The 23,050-nt window shown below is 38.4% G+C and overlaps 2 protein-coding genes across 20 annotated transcripts in view; one reads left to right on the plus strand and one right to left on the minus strand.

The window, feature by feature from the left end:
- The window catches only part of GIN1 (gypsy retrotransposon integrase 1), a 79,276-nt gene that overhangs the window by 34,617 nt on the left and 21,609 nt on the right, over positions 1–23,050 (plus strand). For 3 of the 5 annotated variants that reach the window (XM_019450609.2, XM_053907177.1, XM_053907183.1), the window contains one exon: positions 11,519–11,693. The exons of 1 other annotated variant lie outside the window; for it this stretch is intronic. The gene's annotated coding sequence lies outside the window, so the exon portion shown is untranslated. Of the gene's footprint in view, positions 1–11,518; positions 11,694–19,904; positions 20,249–23,050 lie in introns of those variants that run through there. One more of the 5 variants, XM_053907178.1, reaches the window with a different exon arrangement.
- The window catches only part of PAM (peptidylglycine alpha-amidating monooxygenase), a 157,618-nt gene that overhangs the window by 1,738 nt on the left and 132,830 nt on the right, over positions 1–23,050 (minus strand). For 2 of the 15 annotated variants that reach the window (XM_019450600.2, XM_019450589.2), the window contains 5 exons: positions 20,320–20,419; positions 18,043–18,096; positions 12,572–12,775; positions 9,615–9,668; positions 8,130–8,954 (listed from right to left, as the gene is read on the minus strand). In XM_019450600.2, coding sequence (XP_019306145.1) covers positions 8,773–8,954; positions 9,615–9,668; positions 12,572–12,775; positions 18,043–18,096; positions 20,320–20,419 — 594 coding nt within the window. In that variant the 3' untranslated portion in view covers positions 8,130–8,772. Of the gene's footprint in view, positions 1–8,129; positions 8,955–9,614; positions 9,672–12,571; positions 12,776–18,042; positions 18,097–20,319; positions 20,420–23,050 lie in introns of those variants that run through there. The other 13 variants (XM_053907175.1, XM_019450586.2, XM_019450606.2 and 10 more) reach the window with 9 other exon arrangements.

Below are 23,050 nucleotides of genomic sequence, written 5' to 3' on the forward strand. Positions count from 1 at the left end.
GAATCCAGGGGATAAAAATTCAGCATTCATTTATGCACAGTTCAGAACTCTCCAGAATAAAACTTTAATTAATATGTTTCCCTTTGGAGAGGCCAAGACATTCTCTTTGCTGCACTTATAGTTGACCTGCCACATTTCTTGTTAATCACTGCTGAGGCAGCGATCCAAAGCATCTGGTGACTGATTGTACATACTCTATGGCATTATTTATATTACCTGGCAGATCAAACAGATGCTCAAGCAAGTTTTCTAGCTTTATGAATGATGGCAGCAGAGCATTTGGCCCCCTTCCCCCTTTTGATGGATACAGCTGATGCTAACACCACATTTAAAGGACTGCAAATAAAGCTTGCAAGTTCTCAAAAATCTCATCCTCATCTTTCAGTACATACTGAATGAGACAGAGCGTTGGTCTTAGCAATAACATATTACTTTGCAATCACATAGTACTTTGTCTTTGCTGAGGAATTTACAATCCAGTGTAATTTATACAGAATATCACTTTTCCTATTTTTACCTCAATTTTCAGTTGGAAAACTGGAGAGAGAACTTTTTTTTTTCCAGAAAAAGAATCAGAAATTCTTAGGAATATCTCCTATCCTACCTCACAAACTTGAGTTATTAGCCTTTAATTCTAAATCTTCCTTTGAATTCTTGTCATAACCTAAAAGTCTTAGCATAGTGTATAATTTTACTAAGATACCTAGATTGCCAAGGTCATTGGGATACAGGGCTTTACTGAAGCAATATGACATTTCAGTTAACTCGGAGGAGAAAGCTGTGTTTGGCTCCATTGGTAAAGAGTTTTATTCCAACTGTGATGAAGGACTGGTCATATGTGAGTAGGGAAGATGGAATGGGCAGTGAAGGTAGTGAAGGAGCAGAAAGCTGAATGCTTTCTGTTCTCCTCCCACACATACGCAGCTCTTTCCATAGCTAGCTTCACATCTCTCCCTACTGGAAGGCCCTCTGTCTTTTAGGTTTTGAATCTCACGGAAAGAGGCTCCCTGAGTTGAGAAATCTAAAGTAGGCAATAGATCTACCTGATGGTGGGATGGGGACATACAGCAAGAGGACAACACCAGGCAGAGAAATTCTGCTGTGGGACACAGACTTCCACATGCAACAGAAACATTCCAGTATCTGTGGGTCTCTCCCTAAGCAAGGAAGGCTGTGTCGCAGGAATGTCCTTGGAGAAGTGTATAGCACTGGCCTAAGCAGGACATCTATAGGGTATTTTCACAAGTGTAAAGCTAGGGAATTACTTAGTGAGGCGCTTGGCTGGGGTAGGAATGATTCAGTATTTGAAGGAGCTATGACTCAATTTTGGAAGACATGGAGGCATTTCTCCATGGCCCACCTGTGATCGGGAGTTTTCAGGCTTTGAGGATGGACGTGGTTTACTGGGTTTGAATATGATTGCGTGTGTGTGTGTGTGTGTGTGTGTGTAAAATTAACATACCATAAAATTCACTCATTTAAAGTGAAAATTCAATCGTTTAGTATTCATAGAGTTATGATTTTACTCATTTAATGCAGAAACTTTAATTGTAAACAACTTGAAACCAGCCATTCTGAGGGGTAGCAGGAGAAAGCCACCTGAGAGAAATACCTGCCAGTTGCACTCTAGTATCTTCCCCCTTTTTGGCCTGTTCCTCCACAGAATCCATGCCCACCTCTTCTTCATCTTTCTCCAGAGCTGCCAGGTTCTTCAGGGCCTCAGAGAACTCCCCTTCATAGATGCCTTCTCCCATATTCACTTTGCTTACATGAGATCATACTTTTGGTTCAGGGAGGCCCAGACCTCAGCCATGGCAGTGGTGTTGCACAGTATGCACATAGTCTGCTGCACTTTGACCAGGTCTCCCCTGGGGATGACAATTGGGGGGCTGGTAGTTGACCCCACTTTAAATCTAGTTGGGCAACATCCACAAGCTGGATGGTGCACTTCATCCTGATGCTGGTAATGGCTGTGTTGACATCTTTGGGACCATGTCCCAGTTACATGCTACAGACGACGTATTGCTTCAGCAAGGGTCATACTTGGCAATCTGATTGGCTGGCTTGCAGGCATTGGTGATCTTGGCCACAAGCAGCTACTCATCATAGGCCTTCTTAGCTGAGATGCCTGGGGATTGGTAGCCAGTGGAAAGTGGATATGGGAACAGGTTGTTTGGGAATTCTGTCAAATTCACATTCAGGGTAGTGTCAAGTTGCTGAGAGGTAGTGATGGTGGACACAATCTGCCCAATCACATGAATGAGATTGGTATATATGGGCTGTTTAGTATCTAGGTTGTGTCGACATATGTCATAGATGGCTTCCTCACTGACCGTGAAGGCACAGTGAGAATGATCCAGTGTCGGGTGGGTGATCAGGAAGGAATTGTGGTGATCCACCGTGACTGTGGAAACCTGGGGGATTGGCAACTTTGAGTTTGGACTTCCTGCCATAGACTACCAAGAGCTGTTCCATAAGCAGAGGCACAAACCTAGAGCTGGTGCTGCCCCTGAAGCTGTGGAAGATATGCAAGTCCCATAGCCCTGTACACAGATCCACCAGTTTTCAGATCAAGTCTAGGTCAGTAATCTCCTTGCCAATGATGTCATGGCCTTTGGCATAATTACTGGCTGCATCTTCTTTCCCAGGGATCAATATTAAGCCCCCAACTTTTTTACTTTTATGGACCAAATTTTTATTTTCTCTTATTTCTTAAAAGTAAGAAAATGATTTTGAAAGACATTATATATGTTTATTTTTGCCTCAAGTGCTCACATTAAAAAAAAAAATAGCCAAACAATTTCATGATTTTCTGTTCTCTGGTGACTGCATTGGCAAAGAGGACATGGGTACTGTCAGTATCTATGTGACACCTGATGTTCCAGATCTTTTCGAATACCTGGATGTATGGCATGATGTAAACATAAAAACTGGATGACTAGTACCATTTTAAGTTGTTCTTGAAGACACAGGCATCATTCACTGAATAGCCCCTTTTATGAGTGCACAAATCCATGCAAATTTTTTGTTTTACCACCAGATGTCAGCCATTCACTGCACTGGTAATAACTATCCTGAAGAACTCTTGATGAGAAATCTATGTATGTGGATGTCACCTTCATCTCTCCCTCTGTCCTTCTTTTCCTCCTTCCCGCTATGACTGTCAGTCAATAATCAATTGACTTATTATATTTTAATTAGAATGCACATATCTCTTCTAATCTATCTAAATAATGAAAGGGAGGGGCGCCCGGGTGGCTCAGTCGGTTAAGCATCCGACTTCGGCTCAGGTCATGATCTCACAGTCCTTGAGTTCGAGCCCCGCGTTGGGCTCTGTGCTGACAGCTCGGAGCCTGGAGCCCGCTTCGGATTCTGTGTCTCCCTTTCTCTCTGCCCCTCCCCTGCTCATGCTCTGTCTCTCTCTGTCTCAAAAATAAATAAAAACATTAAAAAAATTTAAAAAACAAAAAATAATAAAAATAAATAATGAAAGGGATATATTAGATATTTTAAGAAAACTAACATGATTTAGAGTTTAAATATTATCATATACAAATGTGAAAATGACACTAAAATGTTTTTTAAACTTTGATCTGGAATTCAGGCTCTTTTTAGTCCAGGAACTTTGGGACCAATGCAATATTTTGCAGCCTTTGTTTCAGAACATACTTTCAACTGTCACCCAGAACTTTTGCTTTTTTGGAATTTTTATTAGATACTTGTTGGTATTCTGAAATTATATTCTTATTGGAAGAGTATCAACTACATATCGAACAAACTATGCAATATTTGATTTTTAGAGAAGCCCTAAGGTGATTAAAAAGCTAATTAATTATTGAAGAACGATGTAGAATTTTTGCCCACCAACAACTTCCATTTAATTTTTTTTCTATTAAATGCCTTCTTGAGTATTAACATATAACTTCTATGATCCCTGACTACAAACTTTGTCAGGTGTGTTGCTCTACTTCAATCACTGAGTTTAATCCAATGATTTTATGCTTTTTGCCCTTCAACATTGTGAGCTTTTTGAGGTTTTGGGAGTTTGGCAGGTATCTATTGATAAATGAATTTTATTCTCTAAACTTAGAGTACAGCTAGCCTGTAGTGGACTGTTGGTTGCCTCCTTAACAACCATTTTCTTCTACCTCTCTTTCCTGTCTGAATTTTGTTTCGGTGTCTAGCACTTCTCTTTTGGAGCCATGAGACTTAGGGAAATTTCATCCCATCAAGCTTCATGCATGGGCCTGAGTGGTATAAAAATGATCCCATTCCCTTTGCTAAGGATTAGCTCAGAAATGACCATGGCCATAGAAGGTCCAAGGAAAACTTTTCCTCACTTTCCTCACTCCTAAAAGAGTGAACTATAAGGGCTGATGGATATATCTTTGTGAATCTATTGTCATTCCTGAAGAAGAAAATACTAGTGTTACTGTGTTTCTGAATCCTTTTGGCGGAGTGATATAGATATGGGGAATGTAGGGGAGGCTCTCTCAAATTTTCAGACATCTACCAGAGATATCTTTCATATCACATAGAAAGAAAATTCTAGAGTATGAAACCAACACAGAGGAAAACAGCTGCAGGGGAGAGAGAGTGTGTTAAGAGAGAGAGAATGAGAGAATGAGGGAGAGACAGAGAGAGACAGATCTGATGATAGTTTTTGTGTCCCTAGATCCTCTGTTATGAAATAATGAGCCAAAAAATTTTGTTCTTATTTAATTATAACCCAGTGAGGTAAGAGTTTGATAGGGGAAGTCTATTTAGGCATCTGGAAAAATGTCTAGAAGCTGGAAGGACAGTAAGGGCATGGCCATTTGAGAGAGAAGTCAAATGTGGCTTCTCCTTGGAGTGAGGATGATAAGGAGAGTTGGCTTCTGGGCCTTTTGCTCTATAGAGACCACATATTTGAGCAAACGGCTTTGTGTGCCTAATAATTTGTTTTAAGGCTTAGCTAATCCTTGTAGGACCGTATTTCCTGTAGATGGTCCATGAAACACCTGGATCCAAATCACCAGGGGTACTTCTTAAAGATGCATAGATCTGGAGCTCCTGGGTGGCTCAGTTAAGCTTTGATTTTGGCTCAGATCATGATCTCATGGTTCATGAGATCAAGCCCTGCTTCCTGGTCCGTGCTAATAGAGTGTACCCTGCTTGGGATTCTCTTTCTCCTCTCTCTCTTTCTGCCTCTCCCCCACTCACATGCACTTTCTCTCTCAAAATAAATAAACTTTTTTAAAAAATGCAGAGATCTAGGCCCCGCTCAATGTAGTGAATCAGAAACTCTGGGAATGGGACCAAGAGTTAGTCCTTATAAGTAGCCCCAGTTGATACTTACAGTTGCTGAAGTCTGAGAAGTATTGCTATAGGCTACGTTAACTTTGACATCGACTTTGGGCTACTAAGTAGGTGACAGTCTGGGGAATAAGCCCTAAAACCAAGTCTGTGGCTTCCCTTATCATTCAGCTACTTAAATACTCAATTTATATAACATTTGAATGAGAGTTTAAAGATACATGGGAATTTTGAAAAATAATATGCTGATTTAATAAACTAAGAAGATGGGGTACCTGTGTGACTCAGTTGGTTAAGCGTCCAGCTCTTGGTTTCAGTCCAGGTCATGATCTCACGGTTCATAAGTTTGAGCCCCTTGTAGGATTCTATGCTGACAGTGCAGAGCCTGCTTGGGATTCTCTCTCCTACTCTCTGCTTCTCCCTTGCTCGTACATGCTCTCTCAAAATAAATAAAACTTAAAAAAATTAATATATTAAAAATTATAATAAACTAAGAAGAAAGCTTAGAACAAAAGATTTTATGCATATGATAATTCAGAGACAAATCAGTGAATGAGTGTTCTTTTACGTCCCCCAAACAATAGTATCTGGATAATTTAATGTAAAAAAAAATCAAAGCCCAGCTGTTTCTCTTCGCCTTTTTAATAAGTCAATTATACCTATTTTAATTATCTAATTTAAAACAATGAACAATTGAGGTATTCCGATCATGGTACTAATGGTTAAAATACCTCAGACCCTGTCTCCTCTGTCCAAACATCTGTAAACTATAATTTATGTGCAAATATAGCTATCTACTTGTAGTAACTGGCAAAGTTGAATAGCCAATTCTCAAAAACAATGGTTTTCAACTCTAGATGCACATTAGAATTACCTAGAGAAATTAAAAAACGTGACTTATACCAATGTCCTACTGTAAGTCAACTAAATCAGGCTCTCTGGAAGGAGTGCCGATTTTTTTTTTTTTTTTTTTTTTTTTTTTTTTTTTCCTTAAATTCCCCAGGGGATTCTACTGTGAAGCCAGGGATGGGATCCACTTCTTGAGACGCTTCCCAGGCAGTGCATTCTCTGAGTGGCTCAGTGAATGAAATTCAGCTAAGAACAATAATCAATGGAGAGATTGCTTGAAGGCAATGCAGTTCATTCATTTCTAGTCTACCATCTTTAAGCCAGGTTAGTAGAATAAGGGTAGTGTACTAGGACAGGTTTATAATGCCCCAGATTTTCTTTTTCTGTATCTTCTTTTTTATAATGCCATTTGCTTATATGAGATATAAGATGTCACATGCTATATTGAGGGATATATGTAAGAACAGACTTGCAAAATGTATTTGTCTACTCTGGATATTGTTGAAGACTTGACTCACACATCTTGCTGCTGTCTTTCAGAAGATATTTGGGAACAAGTTTTTCTGTCCTTATAATTAGGAATTCTAAATGTTTAATGGATTTATGAATTATATAACTAATCAAGTTTTATTTAATGAGCTGCTAGAAAGCTTAGAGCCAACGTCTTGGCCTGAGCAGGTGTAATAGGAACTACTCTCGTATTAATTTTTCTTTTTATCTTTGTTCTCCATTTTTATCTTTGTTCTCCATTTATCTTTTTCACCTCCTTATTTATCATTTTTATTTATTTTTTGCATCCATTGAGTCACTGTAAACTGTTTAGGAATAAGATTTGATGTAGGTAACATTTAAAAAAGCAGCTAATAGAGCTGATGATCAAATATTGCACCACAAAATATGACCTTAGTGCAAGTCAACTAATTTCCTCAATGTAAGCAAACTTGAACAGCATCAAAGTCAACCTATAAAACATGTGTCTTGGTGGGGGTGGGGGGGGGGGTACTGGACTAATTCTGATGTTGAAATAAAAATATCTTACATACTGTGAACAGGCACATATACCTCAGAATAGTGTTATCATTCTACATTTACATGTTTACCAGTATGCACTGAAAGGGGCATAAAGGAGTGGGCAAAGGGAGGTAAATATATCCTTATTTGAGAAGGAAGATAAGAATAAAAAAAAAAAGGTGAAGCTTCTATTTGGGTAGGATGCCCAAATTAAGCTATACCAGGAAGGTGAATATATGGGAAGTAATAAATCTTTCAATCAGATCTTCTTTGGTGTATAAGAAAAAAATCTAGGTTATGTTAGATTTTTAAAAACAACATAGCTGGAAGACATTCTAATTAATATACTTTTTTTGCAAAGCACTCTATTGTTTTCACGATGAGTCAATTAAATCTCTAATGTGCCACTACTAAGATGCCTGGATTGCAAATACAGGCATTTTGAAGAAAGGGTTCTAGAGTCTGATTATTACACAAAGAAAAGTGATCACGTTCTTACTAAACTGCATTGATGAATTATGAAAAAGATGTTATAAAAGTAATTCATAGTTCCTGTAAGAGATGAATATTCCCATGAATACATGGAATTGGAGTGAAATTATTGTTTAAAAAGAAAACTAGTAGTAACCTATATTGATGGGTCTATTTGCATATGTAACTTGAGACACAGGTTTCCTCTTAGCTAGATCACCTTTTATTAAATTATTTACCTCCTGATTGATACACAGGCAAAACCCCTCTTTAAATTTAAAAGAGAACCTGGATTTACACATGTATGTAAACTCTGATGCTGGTTTTTAATTTATATCAGCTACATAACAAAATATCATCTTCATTTTAATACAATACAACACATTTCTTTCTGCTGAAGACATTGGGTAGTTTTCACTATATCCGTGGTTTGTGTAATTATTACAAAAGTTGTATACAAAACCCTGCAAGTATGCAAAAATTGCAAAATACACTCTGACAGCTAATGCTCTGAAAACACTTTATTACACAAATTACATTCAGATTCTGAAAATAGTGTTCTAACAGTGTAACCATCTAAAAATAAGACATCCCAAAAACACACCAACTGAAGAAAATTAAAAAACGAATTTAAATACTTTTTTTTCTTTCCCTCATTGCAATATAATGTTAGTGATTTTAAAAAAATAGGAGATTTAGCAGCTTTGTCCTCATGTAGCACAAAGTTTCTCTTTACTGCCACAGGCTGAGAATGCTGAACAGGAAAGGCACCAAAGACAGACATAGGCAATGGAAGTGCTATTGGGAAAATACTGTGTTCAAGCAGAGAATGGGGTTATTTACATCTACAGAAAAGTCTCAAAAATGTAAATAAGCAAAGCTTCCATCATTAAATTAGTAGTGTGATGGAAGAAGAGGACCATTCCTCTAGGCTATGTTCATATAAAGACAATGGCACTGTTATGAACTTTTAGGAAACTCCTCAACTAGAAACAGAAGCCAACTAAAAACAAATGAAATAAAACATGTACAGTCCCACATAGACTAGTACAGTTTACAATTAAATACGCAAAACTCTAAACGTGCTAAAGGGAAAGGAATCGGGCATTCTTGGAAAATCTCATCAACCTAAATCAAAGCCCGTCTTCAGGAGGAAGAAGGTGAGGGCGCAGGCAGAGGTGCTGAATACTCCTCTTCCGATTCACTTCCATCATCCTCCTCTTTCTCTAGGTCACTTCCCTCGGTGCTAAGACGGTCAAACCCTTTCCGGCTGTAGCCTTTCCGGCTTGCAAAGAAATTTCCGAGGTTTAAGCCTCCACTTCCCTTTCCTGGAGAAAGCACACAGTGACATAGAACTGATGGAAAGTTTGCACAAATGATTCTCGGTGTACTTGTAAATTCTTAAATGGTAAACACATTAGATATTGGGATGGGAAAGGGTAGATATTAACAACAACAACATAAGTGAAAGAGATACTTAACCTACAGAGTCAGATATTACTTGTACTGATTTATTAAAATAAATAAGAAAAAAGCTCCCCAGGATTATGTGTTTCTGTAGGATTCTTTAAGATTCATTTCCCAGCTCCTGCTTTTTCCAGGCTCTCTGGAACTGGGATCCCTTGAGGAGCTCTTCATTTCAATGACTATATGAAAAGGTCATCTTCACTATGACAAGCACTGACATGCTGACAGGAGTGAAAGAAAATTTACTGAAGACAAATGAAGCCAGATAGATAAAAGGCAGGGGAAGAGAATTAAATATAGAAAGGCAAGGTAGAAAAAAACGAAACTGGGAAAAATGTGCTGCCAGCGCCACATACTTCAGGTTAGTTTACGGTTTGCATTCTGCATTTAACATTGCTGTGCTGCACATGAGGAGTTTACTTTTCAGAGAGAGTATGGGAATTAGATCCCTGCTCTGTAAAGGACATGAGCGTGTTGACTCTGAGCCACATGTGAAGGATTCTGAAAGGTCACAGGCATACCTCTAAGTCTTCCGAGCACTCTTCCTGAACTTGCCTCAAGTTTGTGTTCAGAATCTGCTAGAAAAAGATGGCACATTTCAAAATGAGTCCCAGTCACCCTCCTCAACCATGGGCTCAACTTTCAATACCGAATCAGAGGTTCATAAATGATTAAAAACAAGGCCTGTGTTTGTCTGTAAGCAATTCTAAGGGGGAAAAAAGGCGATATGTTATTGTGATGTATCTGAGGGCCAGAGCTGGGTTCGACTTCAATGCTGTGCAGTCTCAATAAATTACTTCTTTGAGCCTCAGTTTTCTCATTGGAGAAAAGAGGGATCAATGATAATTCCCTACCCATCTGCAAGGTTTAGATGGGATACTGCATGTGATGTGGTTAGAACAGTGCCTGGTAGCTACACAGTAAATGCTCAATAAATATTAGTTATTTTTATTAGGACAAAATTAAATTACCAAGAGTTTATAACAACTTGGGAAGCTTTGGTTATTATAAATTAGGACTTTTGTCTTAGGCTTTAATCTTTCTATTAAGCACAGTACATGTTGTGCTTGAGACAGCCTTGGATTCATGTACATCATTTCTTCTTTGTGTAGGACTTAACTGAAGGCAAGGACCTGAAACACTGAATAATTTCAGTCATAAAAGTGACCCAAACTCTCCCTTGGAGCTTCCCATCTTCCTGATGGATGGACTTTCTTTCTTTATGGGGAGGCAGAACTCCCAATGGACTTATTTTTCCCTTTGCTCTGTATCTGTCTGTACTTTTTGTCCTGACCTCCCCTAAGGGCTACTCCCCTAAGGGCTGTAGACAGGGAAGTGAGGCTTGGGGTTCTCCTATGAAGCCTCTAACCAGGAGTAGAGGCAGCCTCGAGGAAAAAGCTAGCAAGCAGATGGCAGAGGAAAGGTAGAAGAGTGGGTGTGGAGAAAAATAGGCAAGAAGGGAAGAATCTGATTAAGACTGTTAGCCAACAAATTAGATTGTAAGTTCTATAAGGATGCAGGACAGCCTTTACTTAGCTGGCTTTGTATTCCCTGTGCCTACCACAGTGTCTGATGTGGAAGTGACATGCAATAAGTATGTGTTGAATAAATGGAAGGTCTTTTATGAGGGTTACTAAAAACTCATTAATTGGACAAGATCTATCCAGAACAAATGCTGAAAAAAGGTGACAGGCTGATCTACTTTTAGAATTAAATGTATTATATGGAACCATATAAAACTGCAATATTTCTGTTGAATATTTCAATATGAATAAAGGTAATTTCATATGGTCTGACTTAGGTCTCTGCCTTCCCAAAACACTCCTGTAAATTCAGTATTCTGTAACAGTGCCGTGTCACACGTGCTTACCGGTGAACAGGAGAGACCAAACCTTCTTAACTCCCCAGCTACTACTCCTTCCAGTGTGGCTGAATACCACCATTCCTGCTGCCTGGTCCCAGCCCCTTGTGTTCCTGATGCTCTGCGTATTTATCACTGCACTTACCACCCTCTGTTGTTACCTTTATAGACAGTCCTCTCTTTTTTTATGTTTCATCTATTCTGTGAGCTCCACTTATTTATTCAGTCATTTCCCCAACAACTATTTATCAAACCTCTAGTGCCAGGAACTGTGACTGTGCTGAGGATACATAAGTAAACAAGTCAACATGTAAGATTTTTGCTCTTTTGAAGCTTCCATCTAACTCCATGAAGACAACGACTATGTTTATCTTTGCTTCTGCTTACCACATTCCATACCCTTAACAGGGGCTCAAAAGAAGTTCTTTTTGAAGAGTTAATTGTCTTTTTGAGAGCTTTATCAATTGCAGATGAACAGCAAACCAAAGTCCTAGAAAAATTCCCTTTCACAACTAATTAAATGGAATCCTCTGTTCTTTGTTTCTGTGTGCTTTTCTGTGTCAGGGCTTTGCCGTGGGCACTGAATCCCTGCCATGGTCGCCTTGGCCTGAAATAGAATCAGATGCTACTTCTTGATCGAATGCTGCCTCCCACCCTGGCCCACAGATTCCTTCCCCAACACAGTTGTAGACTCTTGCCTTAGAGCCTGGGAAGCCAGCCAAGGGACTGCTCCTGGGAGGTAAGAATCATGGGTTGGATTATTTGTTTGTTTATTTGAATGTCCTGAAAGGAACACAGCTCCTCTTCCTACACTATGATAATGATCTGATAAAATACTGATTCCAACACTGGACCCTGCCTTGTCTGGTGAAGGAAGGCTGATGGCCCAAATTGTGACTATTTAAAAGCTACTGAATGATGTATTGTAGGAATAAATAGTTAATTTCCTGAGAAAGTTGAGGTTTAAGATAAGTATCTTTTATGACTTATGACTTCTATTACTGTATTACCAATGACTGTTTTTCACAATCATTGGTGTTACTTGAGCACTTACCTGGTGGCAGATACTGTTGATAAATGCTTTATGTTTATTATTTCCCTTAATCTTCACACAACCTTGTGAGTATTTTATCCCTACTTTATAGATGAGGAAACTGTGGCTTGGAGAGACTAAGTAACTTGCCCAAGGTCATGTAGCTAGGAGCTAAAGCCAGGACTAGCAGGGGAAATATATAACTCCCAAAGAATGGACCTAGGTATTTTGAGGCCTGGGCCTGTTTCTAACAGCAAGGATCTCCTCCTTCCTGACCCTAATTTATAGTGACTACATATCTACACAATTTCATGTGGAGACATTAACTGGGCTTATGCCAATTGCTAAAAGGCAGTATTAAAAGTTATATTTTAATCTAACTATCTAAATTTCTGAGGCTTCAGATACTTTTTCTATGGTGATACTAACTATAAACAATATTTGGAACATAAACAATAATATCCAAAAAGGCAGAGAGCATTTAGAAAAAACACTGAAAAAAATCACAACCAAACTTTGGGGATACTTAGGCCAAACACTCTTTCAAAGGTAGGTTCCAAGTTCAAGGGGCTCATTTTACTTGCCTCCAAAGGCCTTTGATTTTTTCCACCGAATAAATAAGGCAATGGCCAGCAGGACAACCACCGGAATAACCAGAAGGGTTGTAATGAGAACAATGGGCACTCCAAAGCCCGGCTCTTTGATCAGTTTCTGTTTCTCTTGCATCTTCTGCAACTCTGTGGAGGCCGGTTTGTTCTCCATTTTGTTTTCAACAACTGCCTCGGATTCTTCAGGGAAAGAAGAGTTCACAATATTCAACTGACTCAAAGATTCCAAAACCCAACCACCCACCCCTACCCAGTCAAATCAACAACTGCTCATAAAGAACTTGTTGAGTTCCGTGCATGTGGGGTTCACATTTCAATATCTGAATCTACCAAGCTAGCAGCAGGTATTGTGATTAGTAATATCCACCCAATGGTTTTGTACCTTTAAGTTGGTTTTCTTTGATCCTACCCTTTATTCCCCATAATTCCACAAAACAAATATCCTCCTTTTGCATTTTTTTCAAAGTTAAAATTAATAGGCAGTATGGTGCAGGCAAAGAATTGGTGTGCATACTACAGTCAAATGAATCTAGGCTGAAATCCTAGTTCTCCTATATAAATTAGCTGTGTAACTTTGGGCAAGTTACTTAAATAATCTGGGCCTTAGTAACCTCATCTGTAGAACTATGATGATAAACAAACAAACAAAACACCTCCTTTATAAAATTGTTGAGTGTGAATGTTTATCATAGAGATGGTGTTTAATAAGCATGTTTCCTTGTATCTTTAGTTTATGAATCTTGTTAATGTTCAATGAGTTACTGGCACATCACATGCACAGTGACACACATTAATTCTAGGATTTCAAACTGGAAAAAGAACTGTGTCCTTTTCAGGTTCTTTTATACAGTTCCTAGCAAGCCGTAAGTATACACAGAAGCACTGTATATATGATTCTGTGTATGATGAAAATAGAACAATTCTCTGGTATTGACTGGTACTGGGTAGATAACAGGCCTAAAGTACTGTTTGGGAAATGATTCAACTGAACCATATAAACTGCTTCAGGTATCTTAACAACTACTGACTTGAAGGTTGAGCCTTCCAACATTCTTGCCCTCCAGAAGCACATATGTGTGCTTGTACAAAAACCCTAGTGTGCAAAGTCTAGAAGTTACTATCATCTTTGCCAAAATGCTCACAAGATTTCTGGAACTTCAGTTTCTTGGTGTGATGTAGAGTGTATCATATGGCCTCATGGAAATTTTGACAAAATGGCAGGAATAGCTGGTTCAACACAATCAGGAAAATCTTTGGTTAATGTTTAATATGTGTTCACATTCTTAGTAGCTTGCTGGACAATTCTCCAAGGAAGGATTTCTCAAATTACTTAAGACACTATAAGCTTTTTGCTTATAAGTTTTTTGCAGCTATTTGCTTCAATGTTCTGAGCCAGCCTCCTTCATGATCTCAATGAAACCTACTGAGCACTTAGACTGTTTCAGGCAATGTTCTCATTTAATCATTACACCAAGCCTATGAGTAGGCATTGTTAGTATCACCATTTTACAGATGGCCCCATAGTCTTCATTTCCTTCTCTGTACTATGGTTAAGGGGAAACCATTATTTCAATTTTTTGTCCACTGGAGTGGCTCTTTGAAACTTCAGCAGGAGAGAAGGAAAGGGATTGGTTCGTAGATCTAGATGGCTCCAATTTAACCTGTCTGGATCTCAGTTTCCAAGAGGAATATAAGTGTGATTCTTACTCTTCCTGATCACTAATTGTTACATCTTTTTCTTCATTACTATAGGAGAGATAGGCAAATTGTTCTGTTTTACTTAAATTCCTTCTATATTTAAGCAGGAAAATAACAATAAATAGAAGACAAGATTAAAAAAACAGACCAAAGATACAGATTGGTAGTCAAAAATTTGTTGCCTTGAAAGAAGGATTTGTTTCTATTTGAAGGTGACTATAACCAGAATAATTACATAGCATTTTCTGTCATTTAGTGGGTTTGCTGGCACCAGAGACAATGGCTGTACCAGCTCATTTTCAGTTCCCTTTTTATAAAGGCAGAGCTAGGAGTGAGCTCCAGTAAAAGGAAACAAGAACTGTGAAGTAGGTGACAGACTAACAGAATCAGTTTAGCATTCACAGAGAGTATGCTGAGAATGAGGTAATAACCTCACTAAGGTATACACACTACACTTGAGAAATTCTTGATGTCCACATTCCCTTTGGTAATCTGAGTGCATCTACTAAAAATACACCAACATTCTAACTTTTGAACCTGCTGAAGTATGTTTAGATTTTAAAAAATACTCTATATCTTAAAGAAAGAGGATAAATTTAGATTTCCCAGTAAAAAAACAAAACAAAACAAAACAACAATATTGTTCTTTCTCAGGAACTTTTATAAGTGGAATAAAAAGTCTAAAAAATAGTTATGATTTAAGGAATTAAGGAATTTCAAAACAGTAACAATTCAAATTCTGCCACTTTTATTCTTTATCCTAAATTCTTTAACTGAAAATTAAATTCTTTAATTTGGAGCATCCCTGATGAAGGAGCAGTGAAGAAGCTCCAATATTATCCAGAACCTGGGGCTTCTGGAAGAGAGGGGCTGCCTCATGTGACATTTTTCTATCATGTACGATGCCAGATGTACTGCATTTTAAACAAAAATGTCTTCAAACAAGCTCTTCTGGCATCCCTATACATACTTGGAAATAAGTATAATTTTGAAAAGCTGACATACAGGAAGTTTTTTCCCTTCTTTAAAGCCCTGAGTTTAGAAAGGGAGCCTAGGTGCATTCTTGTGTGAGCTCACACACTCAAGCATGAACATGTTTCTTTCCCCTTGAGAGAGGGGAGAAGCCCAGAGACCTCTTGGAATTGGAATAACTCGGACAGTAAAGGAGAGACATTCTTAATACAGCAATACAGCAATTATTACCCAGTTTATTACAGACACAACTGACGACTGAAGGTTTTAGATGGCATACTAGCAAGTAACAGGAAAAGTGCAGATAGCACCAATGAGATTACTCTTTCCTTTCTTTTTATTACTATTTTTTTAATGCAGTGTGTTTCCCCTATAATATGTTGTTCTCCATAAGGCCTAAGACGCTAGCTGCCCTAGAGAGTTTCTTTTTATGTTACTGAGACTGATTCACTATCATCATCTTTTATTTGGGGAGCTAGGGGTAAAGGCTACGATTTTGACATCTTTCATCCCTAGCAACTTTATTTGAAAATGCTTTTCCTAAGTTTCTTGTCATCACACATTCTCTTACTGTGCAACTCCCTGTGAACACAACACTGGTTCTGAAACCCTGTTATTACTCATCAGTTATATGACCATTCACAGTTGGGATGAAGGTCATCAGAGGTTACTCAAATTTGGAAATTTATACAGCAGCTAAATCTGGAATGATGTTTCTCCCTCTCTTTTGTAAGGGATGGTTTAAATTAAGTTTTCAGATTTTGATAAAAGACAAACTTTTGGAGATTCAGCATGCTTTATACTCCTTTGTGTAATAAGGAAATAATCTTAAAAAAAGAAAGGTTTAATGAGAGTCATATGAATCCAACAGAGGACTAGAACAACTTCATTTGAGTTTGGGTATTTGAGTTTAGGTATTCCTATTAAAATGTGAATGTCATGACAAGATAGCTCAATGACATTTACTATTTGAACTCCTGTGTTCCGCCACAAGGCTGGGAGGTTTTCTGAATTCAGTCAGTGGTGTGCACTGAGGAAAGAGGACATGGTGTGGGGAGAGCGCTCACTGTTCATCCTTCATTGGCCAGGCGAGAAGAGATCAGTGTGGATGGGCTGTTCTCAACAATCCAAACACTATAATCTATGATTTTTATTTTATTTTATTTTATTTTTGGTGGAACTTATTTAAACAGAAGTGGCTTGAGGCCACTGTGAAATCCCAGAGATTTCAGAGTAAATACAACCATCCCCAACCTATAGCTCTTGGAAGAATTTATGGTAAATGAATTGGTGGCATTCATTTCTCCTCAGTAGTACAGGAATAGTGGTTACCAGCACAGACTTCAGTGGCAAATAAACTGTGGTTTAACCCCGGCTCTATCACTTAGTAGTAATTCTGATCTTCGATTTCCTCATGTGTAAAATGGGGATAATACCAAATTATCACATGGCTGGTGTAAGGAATTAATTTAGTAATTTTTGTATAGTTCATTGTTTGTGCTCCATGAATGATAGCTATTATTAATAATAATATATTTATTCCAGGGAAAACAACTCACTAATAATTCTGTATGTAACAATCATAGAAAAATAAAGGATCAGGAACTCTTCAATATGAGTGTGGTATCAATGCCACCCAGTAGAGTCACCTGTGTTGAATCTCTATAAATGCCAAACATTTGCTATTTATTTATTTTATAATATTATTTTACCCCTTTCAACCTTGAGTTGGCTATATTCTCTTATCTGCCTATATAAAATCCCTAAGCTCCCTCTTGGTTCTTGCTTCTTTGTATCTTTTCCCATCTGCTTTCATGAGAAAGGAAAACAAGTAAGCCTAGGGTTAAATCTGAATATCTAGGTGAATCATTTGTAAAGCAACTAATAATGGAATCACTTTGCTTCTTAAACATTAGGAGCACCCTATATTGAGTTCTTAATTTTACATGACCATGTCAAAACCCTGCAGATAGTATAACGTGTACAAATATAAACTGATCCTAGAAAAGGAAGAGAATAATTTGACTAGGATTTCGAATTAAACCAGTGGTTGCTTAACAGTAGCTAAATTCCATTTCCCATTCCTGATAGTATGTACCAAAGCTATACTTATTTGTGTATATGCATATGCGTGCGCGTGCACACACACACACACACACACACACTCTCTCTCTCTCTCTCTCTCTCTCTCTCTCTCTCTCTCCCCCCCCCTCTCTCCCCTTATAGGTTATAAGTCTTTTGAAGTCAGGCACAGTTACACTTCCCTTAAACCAATTATAGCCCCTTATACATAGATGGCCCTCAGTAAATTTTGGGGCGATTGGTGCTAAGATTGGAGCTTAGGGAACAGCTCATCTTGTCAGGCCCCTATAACAGTAACTCACCAAAGATATGTTTTTCACTCATTTAGACTACAGCCCATTATGGAAGGCCTTTTCCAGTATACTGGATGGTATTTTTCTGCTTGTCTGAGGTTAATGTACTTCTAAAAGTGGCTGGCTTACTTTTTTTTCCTCTTTGAATGTCTTTGGCCCGCTTGTTCAGAATCACTTTCTATCACTTGAAATCAGTGAATTTGAGCTCATTATTACCAGTCCATTTAAGAGAGAAAACAGTAGCAACATGCAGGTTTAAAGGCTCAGTACATAGTAGAAGTTATGGATGATTTACCGGATTATATTTTTAGTCTGATATTTTTTAATGTGCAATCAAGAGCCATAAAATAATTCAGCACAAATAGTCTTGGGTTTCACAGTCATAAGAGGAATCTGACCAACCTTTGATTTCCTGGACCTCAATGCCAGCCTTTTTTACTGATCGATGTTCCATTTCTGTAAATAGCACAGCAAAGGAAAAAGAAAATCAAAATCTCCAAAAAAGATTTGAAAACTTAATTCTGACATTAATTTTCCTTAATAGCAAATATTTTCTCACTTCATCAAATGCAATATCATATTACAGAAGAGTTTTAAGACAAACCACTAATTTGGTGCCAGGCCCATGAATCCTGGATACAGTCTCCTAGGGAAAGCTGAAACATTTCTAAGCTCTTCATATTCAAAATAAGATTTTCCTTGTGGAGTTCATAATGAATGTATTTTTGAAATATCAAGTGGTTCTGTTTTTATATGGACATGGACTGATGACTAACTCTGCCATGTTTGATTACCAGTATTCTAGCTACATAAGTAGATTTCACTAGTTAAATAGCAGAATGCAAAGACAGGGGACATTTGTTTAGCCTCCGATGGCAGTCTTACTGTTCCAAAAGTACTGTTTTCGAGATTTATTATTCAGTTGCATTCTGGACTCCAGAGAGCGTTTTTCTCTTTCAAAGCTGAATGTTTATTGCAGCGCTTCTCAACCAAGGGATTGTCAAAACCACTTGGGAAGACTTTCCAAAATACACATATTGTCACCCTCTTCTTTCTATAGATCTTGAGTAGGATCTGGCCACGTGTTTTGAAAGCCCTCCCCACCATGACTTGGATATGCATCTCTGTTGAGTACTGACCACTAGGATGGTATAAAGACCCTCAGACCAGAATCTTAATGAGTTCAAGTATCATATTCCTGTCTGCAAAATGAAGATACTGTCTAGATTTCTGAGGTCTTTTCTATCTTGAAAGCTATTCATTTTTTTTTTTTTTTAATTTGGAAAAGCCTGGATTTAGTCTTGGATTTGGGAATTATCCATCTATTTACTTTCCTGTCTGCCACACGTTCTGGTTCCTCTTTGAGGAGGCAGATGGTGGGAAAGCTACACTTACAAGGGGAATGTAAGGCTACTGCTGGAATAGAACAGTCCACAGACATCTCTGTGCCCTCAACTCTAACTGGGTCCTTATTACAAAACAGCAAAAGCTACTCAAAGGACAATTCTGAAGATAGCAGTTATCAAATTTACTTGGGTTCCAAGATCTGTATGCTCAACGATTAAAGTTTTTGGACTCTTGATATTACTTCTCTTTCTTATAACTTACTTCTTTTCTTTGTTGTAATTTTCACTTTTCCTTGTTATAATTAGTATTTATCTTCATTAATTCCAAATGACCTTATTATCTATCTAAAATTGCTTGTTGCAGTTCCTGATACCTCAGCTTTACTGTCTTCCATTCTTTAATTCTTTTCCTTAACCCTATCTTCTCCTATTGTTTCTACCCTTTTTTTTTTTTTTTTTTGAGAGAGAGAGAGAGAGAGTGTGAGTGGGGGAGAGGGACAGAGGGAGAGAGAGAGAATCTTAAGCAGGCTCCACACTCAGCATGGAGCCTGACGTGGTGCTCGATCCTATGACCCAGGGATTATGACTGACCTGAAATCAAAAGTCAGACACTCAATCGACTGAGCCACCCAGGTGCCCTGGACCCTGTTTAATTGAGAAACTTGTTTTTAGTATGATGTCAGAGGCTAGGTTAGTATACTTTTCAAGAATTAGAAATAATGTCCAAATTGCCATTACAAAATCCCCAAAAGTAGCTGGCTTGATCCTAACGGGGAAACTCTTCTGTCCCCAGACATAATTTTGAGTTATGTGAAACAACAGTTCAGTATTCTGAACAAGCTGAAGTCTAAAGGAGAAAATGCAGTGCTTCCTGCTTGGGATACTATGTGTCTGACACAGATGTGCTGGTGCTCCTAGGTGCTCGGCAGCTACCGAGAGCTGAAGAGCCACATGGGAAGTGACACCAGGGTGGAAGCCAGTAGCTCCTCTGCTTTGCCAAAGCCATCATCTCCCTCTGGAACTAACTTGGAATTAACATTGGCTTTCAATGTAACAGACATTACTCCAGGCATCAAGAATTTCCTGTGGAGTATCTGTGGAAACACAAGGGGATAACTGCCAGGAAAAAAAAAAAAAAGTGTTTCTCTCTACTTTTTAAAAATCAGCTTAATCCCTGAAATGAAACCAAACAGGTCGTTTAACAACTGCCAATTATGCTTTGATTTCCTTCTCCTATCAATAAAAAGAGAAGGGAATGCAAATATTTTTTTCACATACTCTTAAGCGATGCAACTGAGGGAAAATGTGGACAATAATACTCTAAAAATCATACTTTCAGTCAGGGTGAACTTCCACACAGTGTTGGTGTGAGCGTCTCCAACATACACGGTCCCATCTTCTGACGCAGCAATATCGTGAGGCATGTCAAAGTGCTGCCAGAATAAAAATGAGGGTGGTGAGCCTACACTTGAATTCTTCATGAAAAGGCAGAAAAACAAAGCAAAGCACACAACAAAGCAAGAAGCCTATGAATCAAACCAAACAACCTATAATTCTGTCAAAGCAACTCTAGGCCAAGAAGAAGCATTCACTCATTCACCAGGCACCGACTCTGCCACCTCGGGAAATGCCAAGGGACCCTCACCACTGACTTTCAAATCTTTTAAAAGTGAGCATTTATAGGAAGATTAATTTTTTACAGTTTTGTTTACTTGCTGTTACATTAGCCACCTATTTAGTTATATGTATTTTTGCCTCCATGTTTCTTTCTTCTTTTAATCACTATCACATTTGCCTGTTTTAATTTACACAAGTAAAAAAAGACTGAGTATTAATTTTTGTTATTGCTCCCATCAAGCTACCTACCATATGCTACCTGACAAGCTGTTTATACGTTACTGATAAGAGGAGTCATTTCAAAGTTTCAGGGCATTCAGTCTGAATGCATCCAAAGTGATACGCAGCAAATGTGGGGTTTGCTTACTCTGAAGCCCAGTATTTGTAGTATTTTCAGTCAGCAAAAGGAAACAAATAGAGTGTTTCCTGCAAGTACTTCCTGTTTTTTGTTTTTTGTTTTTTTTACCTATTTCAATATTCAGTGGTTTAATGTTTTTCTTCATGACATAGTTCCATTTCAAATCATTGCCATCTCAGTCATGAGGACATGAGACAGGGGAGCACTTTCTGTGACTTTCCTAAGGTCACTAAACTAGTTCCTGGAAAAGCAGCCTTAAAATGTTGTGCTGCTGCCATTTCTGTCTGGCTACTGAAGCTTTCGGAGGTGCCACGTGTCCACCAGCTGGTAGGACATGGATGATTTTTTTCACCTTTGAGGTCAGTAGGCCTGAGTATACAGTTCTCGGAAATATGACCAGTGCGTGTGAACAGGAGCATTATCCTGCCTGTGGTCTTATCAGACAGGATCTGCCCACTTCAGTTTGCTGAGTACAAAGGGCACCGATGAGGCAAACCACTGTTCCTAGCTCACTTTAGGCGGGCAGAATACATGCTGTGGAGATACTATTGTACTTTGCGAATCAGCAACAATTTGTCACCCTGAAAAGAAACATGAGACAGCCATGCCAAGGAGGCTCATTCCCTCATACTATCAAATGAGCTGTGACAAATGCACATGAGAAGAACAGAAAGCCAGAAATCAAAATGTTGCCTTGTTGAAATCTCACAAGCCAGTCATTAAATGTTCATCTTTATTTTGGGTTCAGCTAATACGTGGCAACAGACTTGTAAATTCTAGGCAGTTCCTCTTCTGTACCAAAATATGTTCTTAGAAACTGCTTTGCAAAGCATATGGTTGTAAAGTGCTACATATTTTCTGATAGGAAAAATAATATAAATAGGTGAGGGGGAAATGTGTGAACTCGTCATTAGCTAAGGACTTTGGTTTAAATAAATCACAATATGTCATCAATTCCATGCTACAATAACAATGAACTTCTCTCTGGTTCTCAAGCTGATCCAGGGAACCAGGGGTTCTGCTGGAGATACTCTGCAGCCATTGGAGGGGCTGAGGGGGGAGAAATAGTGGATGCACTCAACTGTAATTTCTTTAATGAACTATTCTGTTTTGTGTTATCTGAAACAGAAAATCATGTTGTAAGCTTTAGGATTTCAGAGTTGAATGGATTTAAAGACCTTCCAGTCTAGGCTTTGTAAACTTTTCTGAGGTTTCTCCTCTCTTCTCTTGAAGTACCCCTCCCTAGCAAAGTAACACTGACAAGAAAGAATGACAGCATCCTCCTGGGGCATCTGATGACACAGCCCAGGGCAATCAACCTGCTCTCAAAATCTTATATTCTGTCTTAAAACTGCATAAGGGATTTGTGTTCTCTGTACAGTTATGTTTTCTTCAACATAAAATAATGTTTAAACTTACTTAATATGAAGTAAAATAGCTCTCTAAGAAGTTGCACCGAGTTATGTTGTAGTTTAATATAATCCATTGGTATATGGATGTGTACCTCCGGGAATTAAAAGGTTAAAACACATTTTAGGGTCTAAAGACTTGTGTTTATGATCCAGGTGTGCTACTTACTCTGTAGCTTTGGATAAGTAATTTCACTTGTGTGAAATTTGGAGTTCAAATCCTATCAAATACTGTAATTTTAATCTCCATTGTTAAGGTTAGAGAAACAACATAAATATAGGCTGGTTTTTGTTTTCTGTTTTTGGGTTTTTTTTCTTTTCGCTTGGAGTGGCAGGGATCCATTCCACTCCAGCCTGAAGAATGTGTGTGCAACCAGATGTTAGGGACCGTAGGCTTTCTTGTGATAATGGGGGTAAGAAAGTGGAAGGTAACTGTGTATCTTTTGCCCTGATCTTTACTGTCCTACGGTCTGAGCCTCCCTGCATAGACATAAAATGAAGCTCATACATTCAGGCATAAACTTTTCTAAAGAATGTAACAGAAGAGAGAACTGAAGTACATGGGGAAATATGTGGTGGACAGGCACAAACAGGTACACATTATGCAAAAACTGACTTTTGATTTGAAAGAAGAATCTCTTCATACTTAGGAATCAGAGTACCATATGGTTTCCTTCACC

Source organism: Panthera pardus, unplaced genomic scaffold, assembly GCF_024362965.1.
Source record: "Panthera pardus isolate Hobbes unplaced genomic scaffold, ASM2436296v1 HiC_scaffold_2, whole genome shotgun sequence".
Lineage (NCBI taxonomy): Eukaryota > Metazoa > Chordata > Mammalia > Carnivora > Felidae > Panthera > Panthera pardus.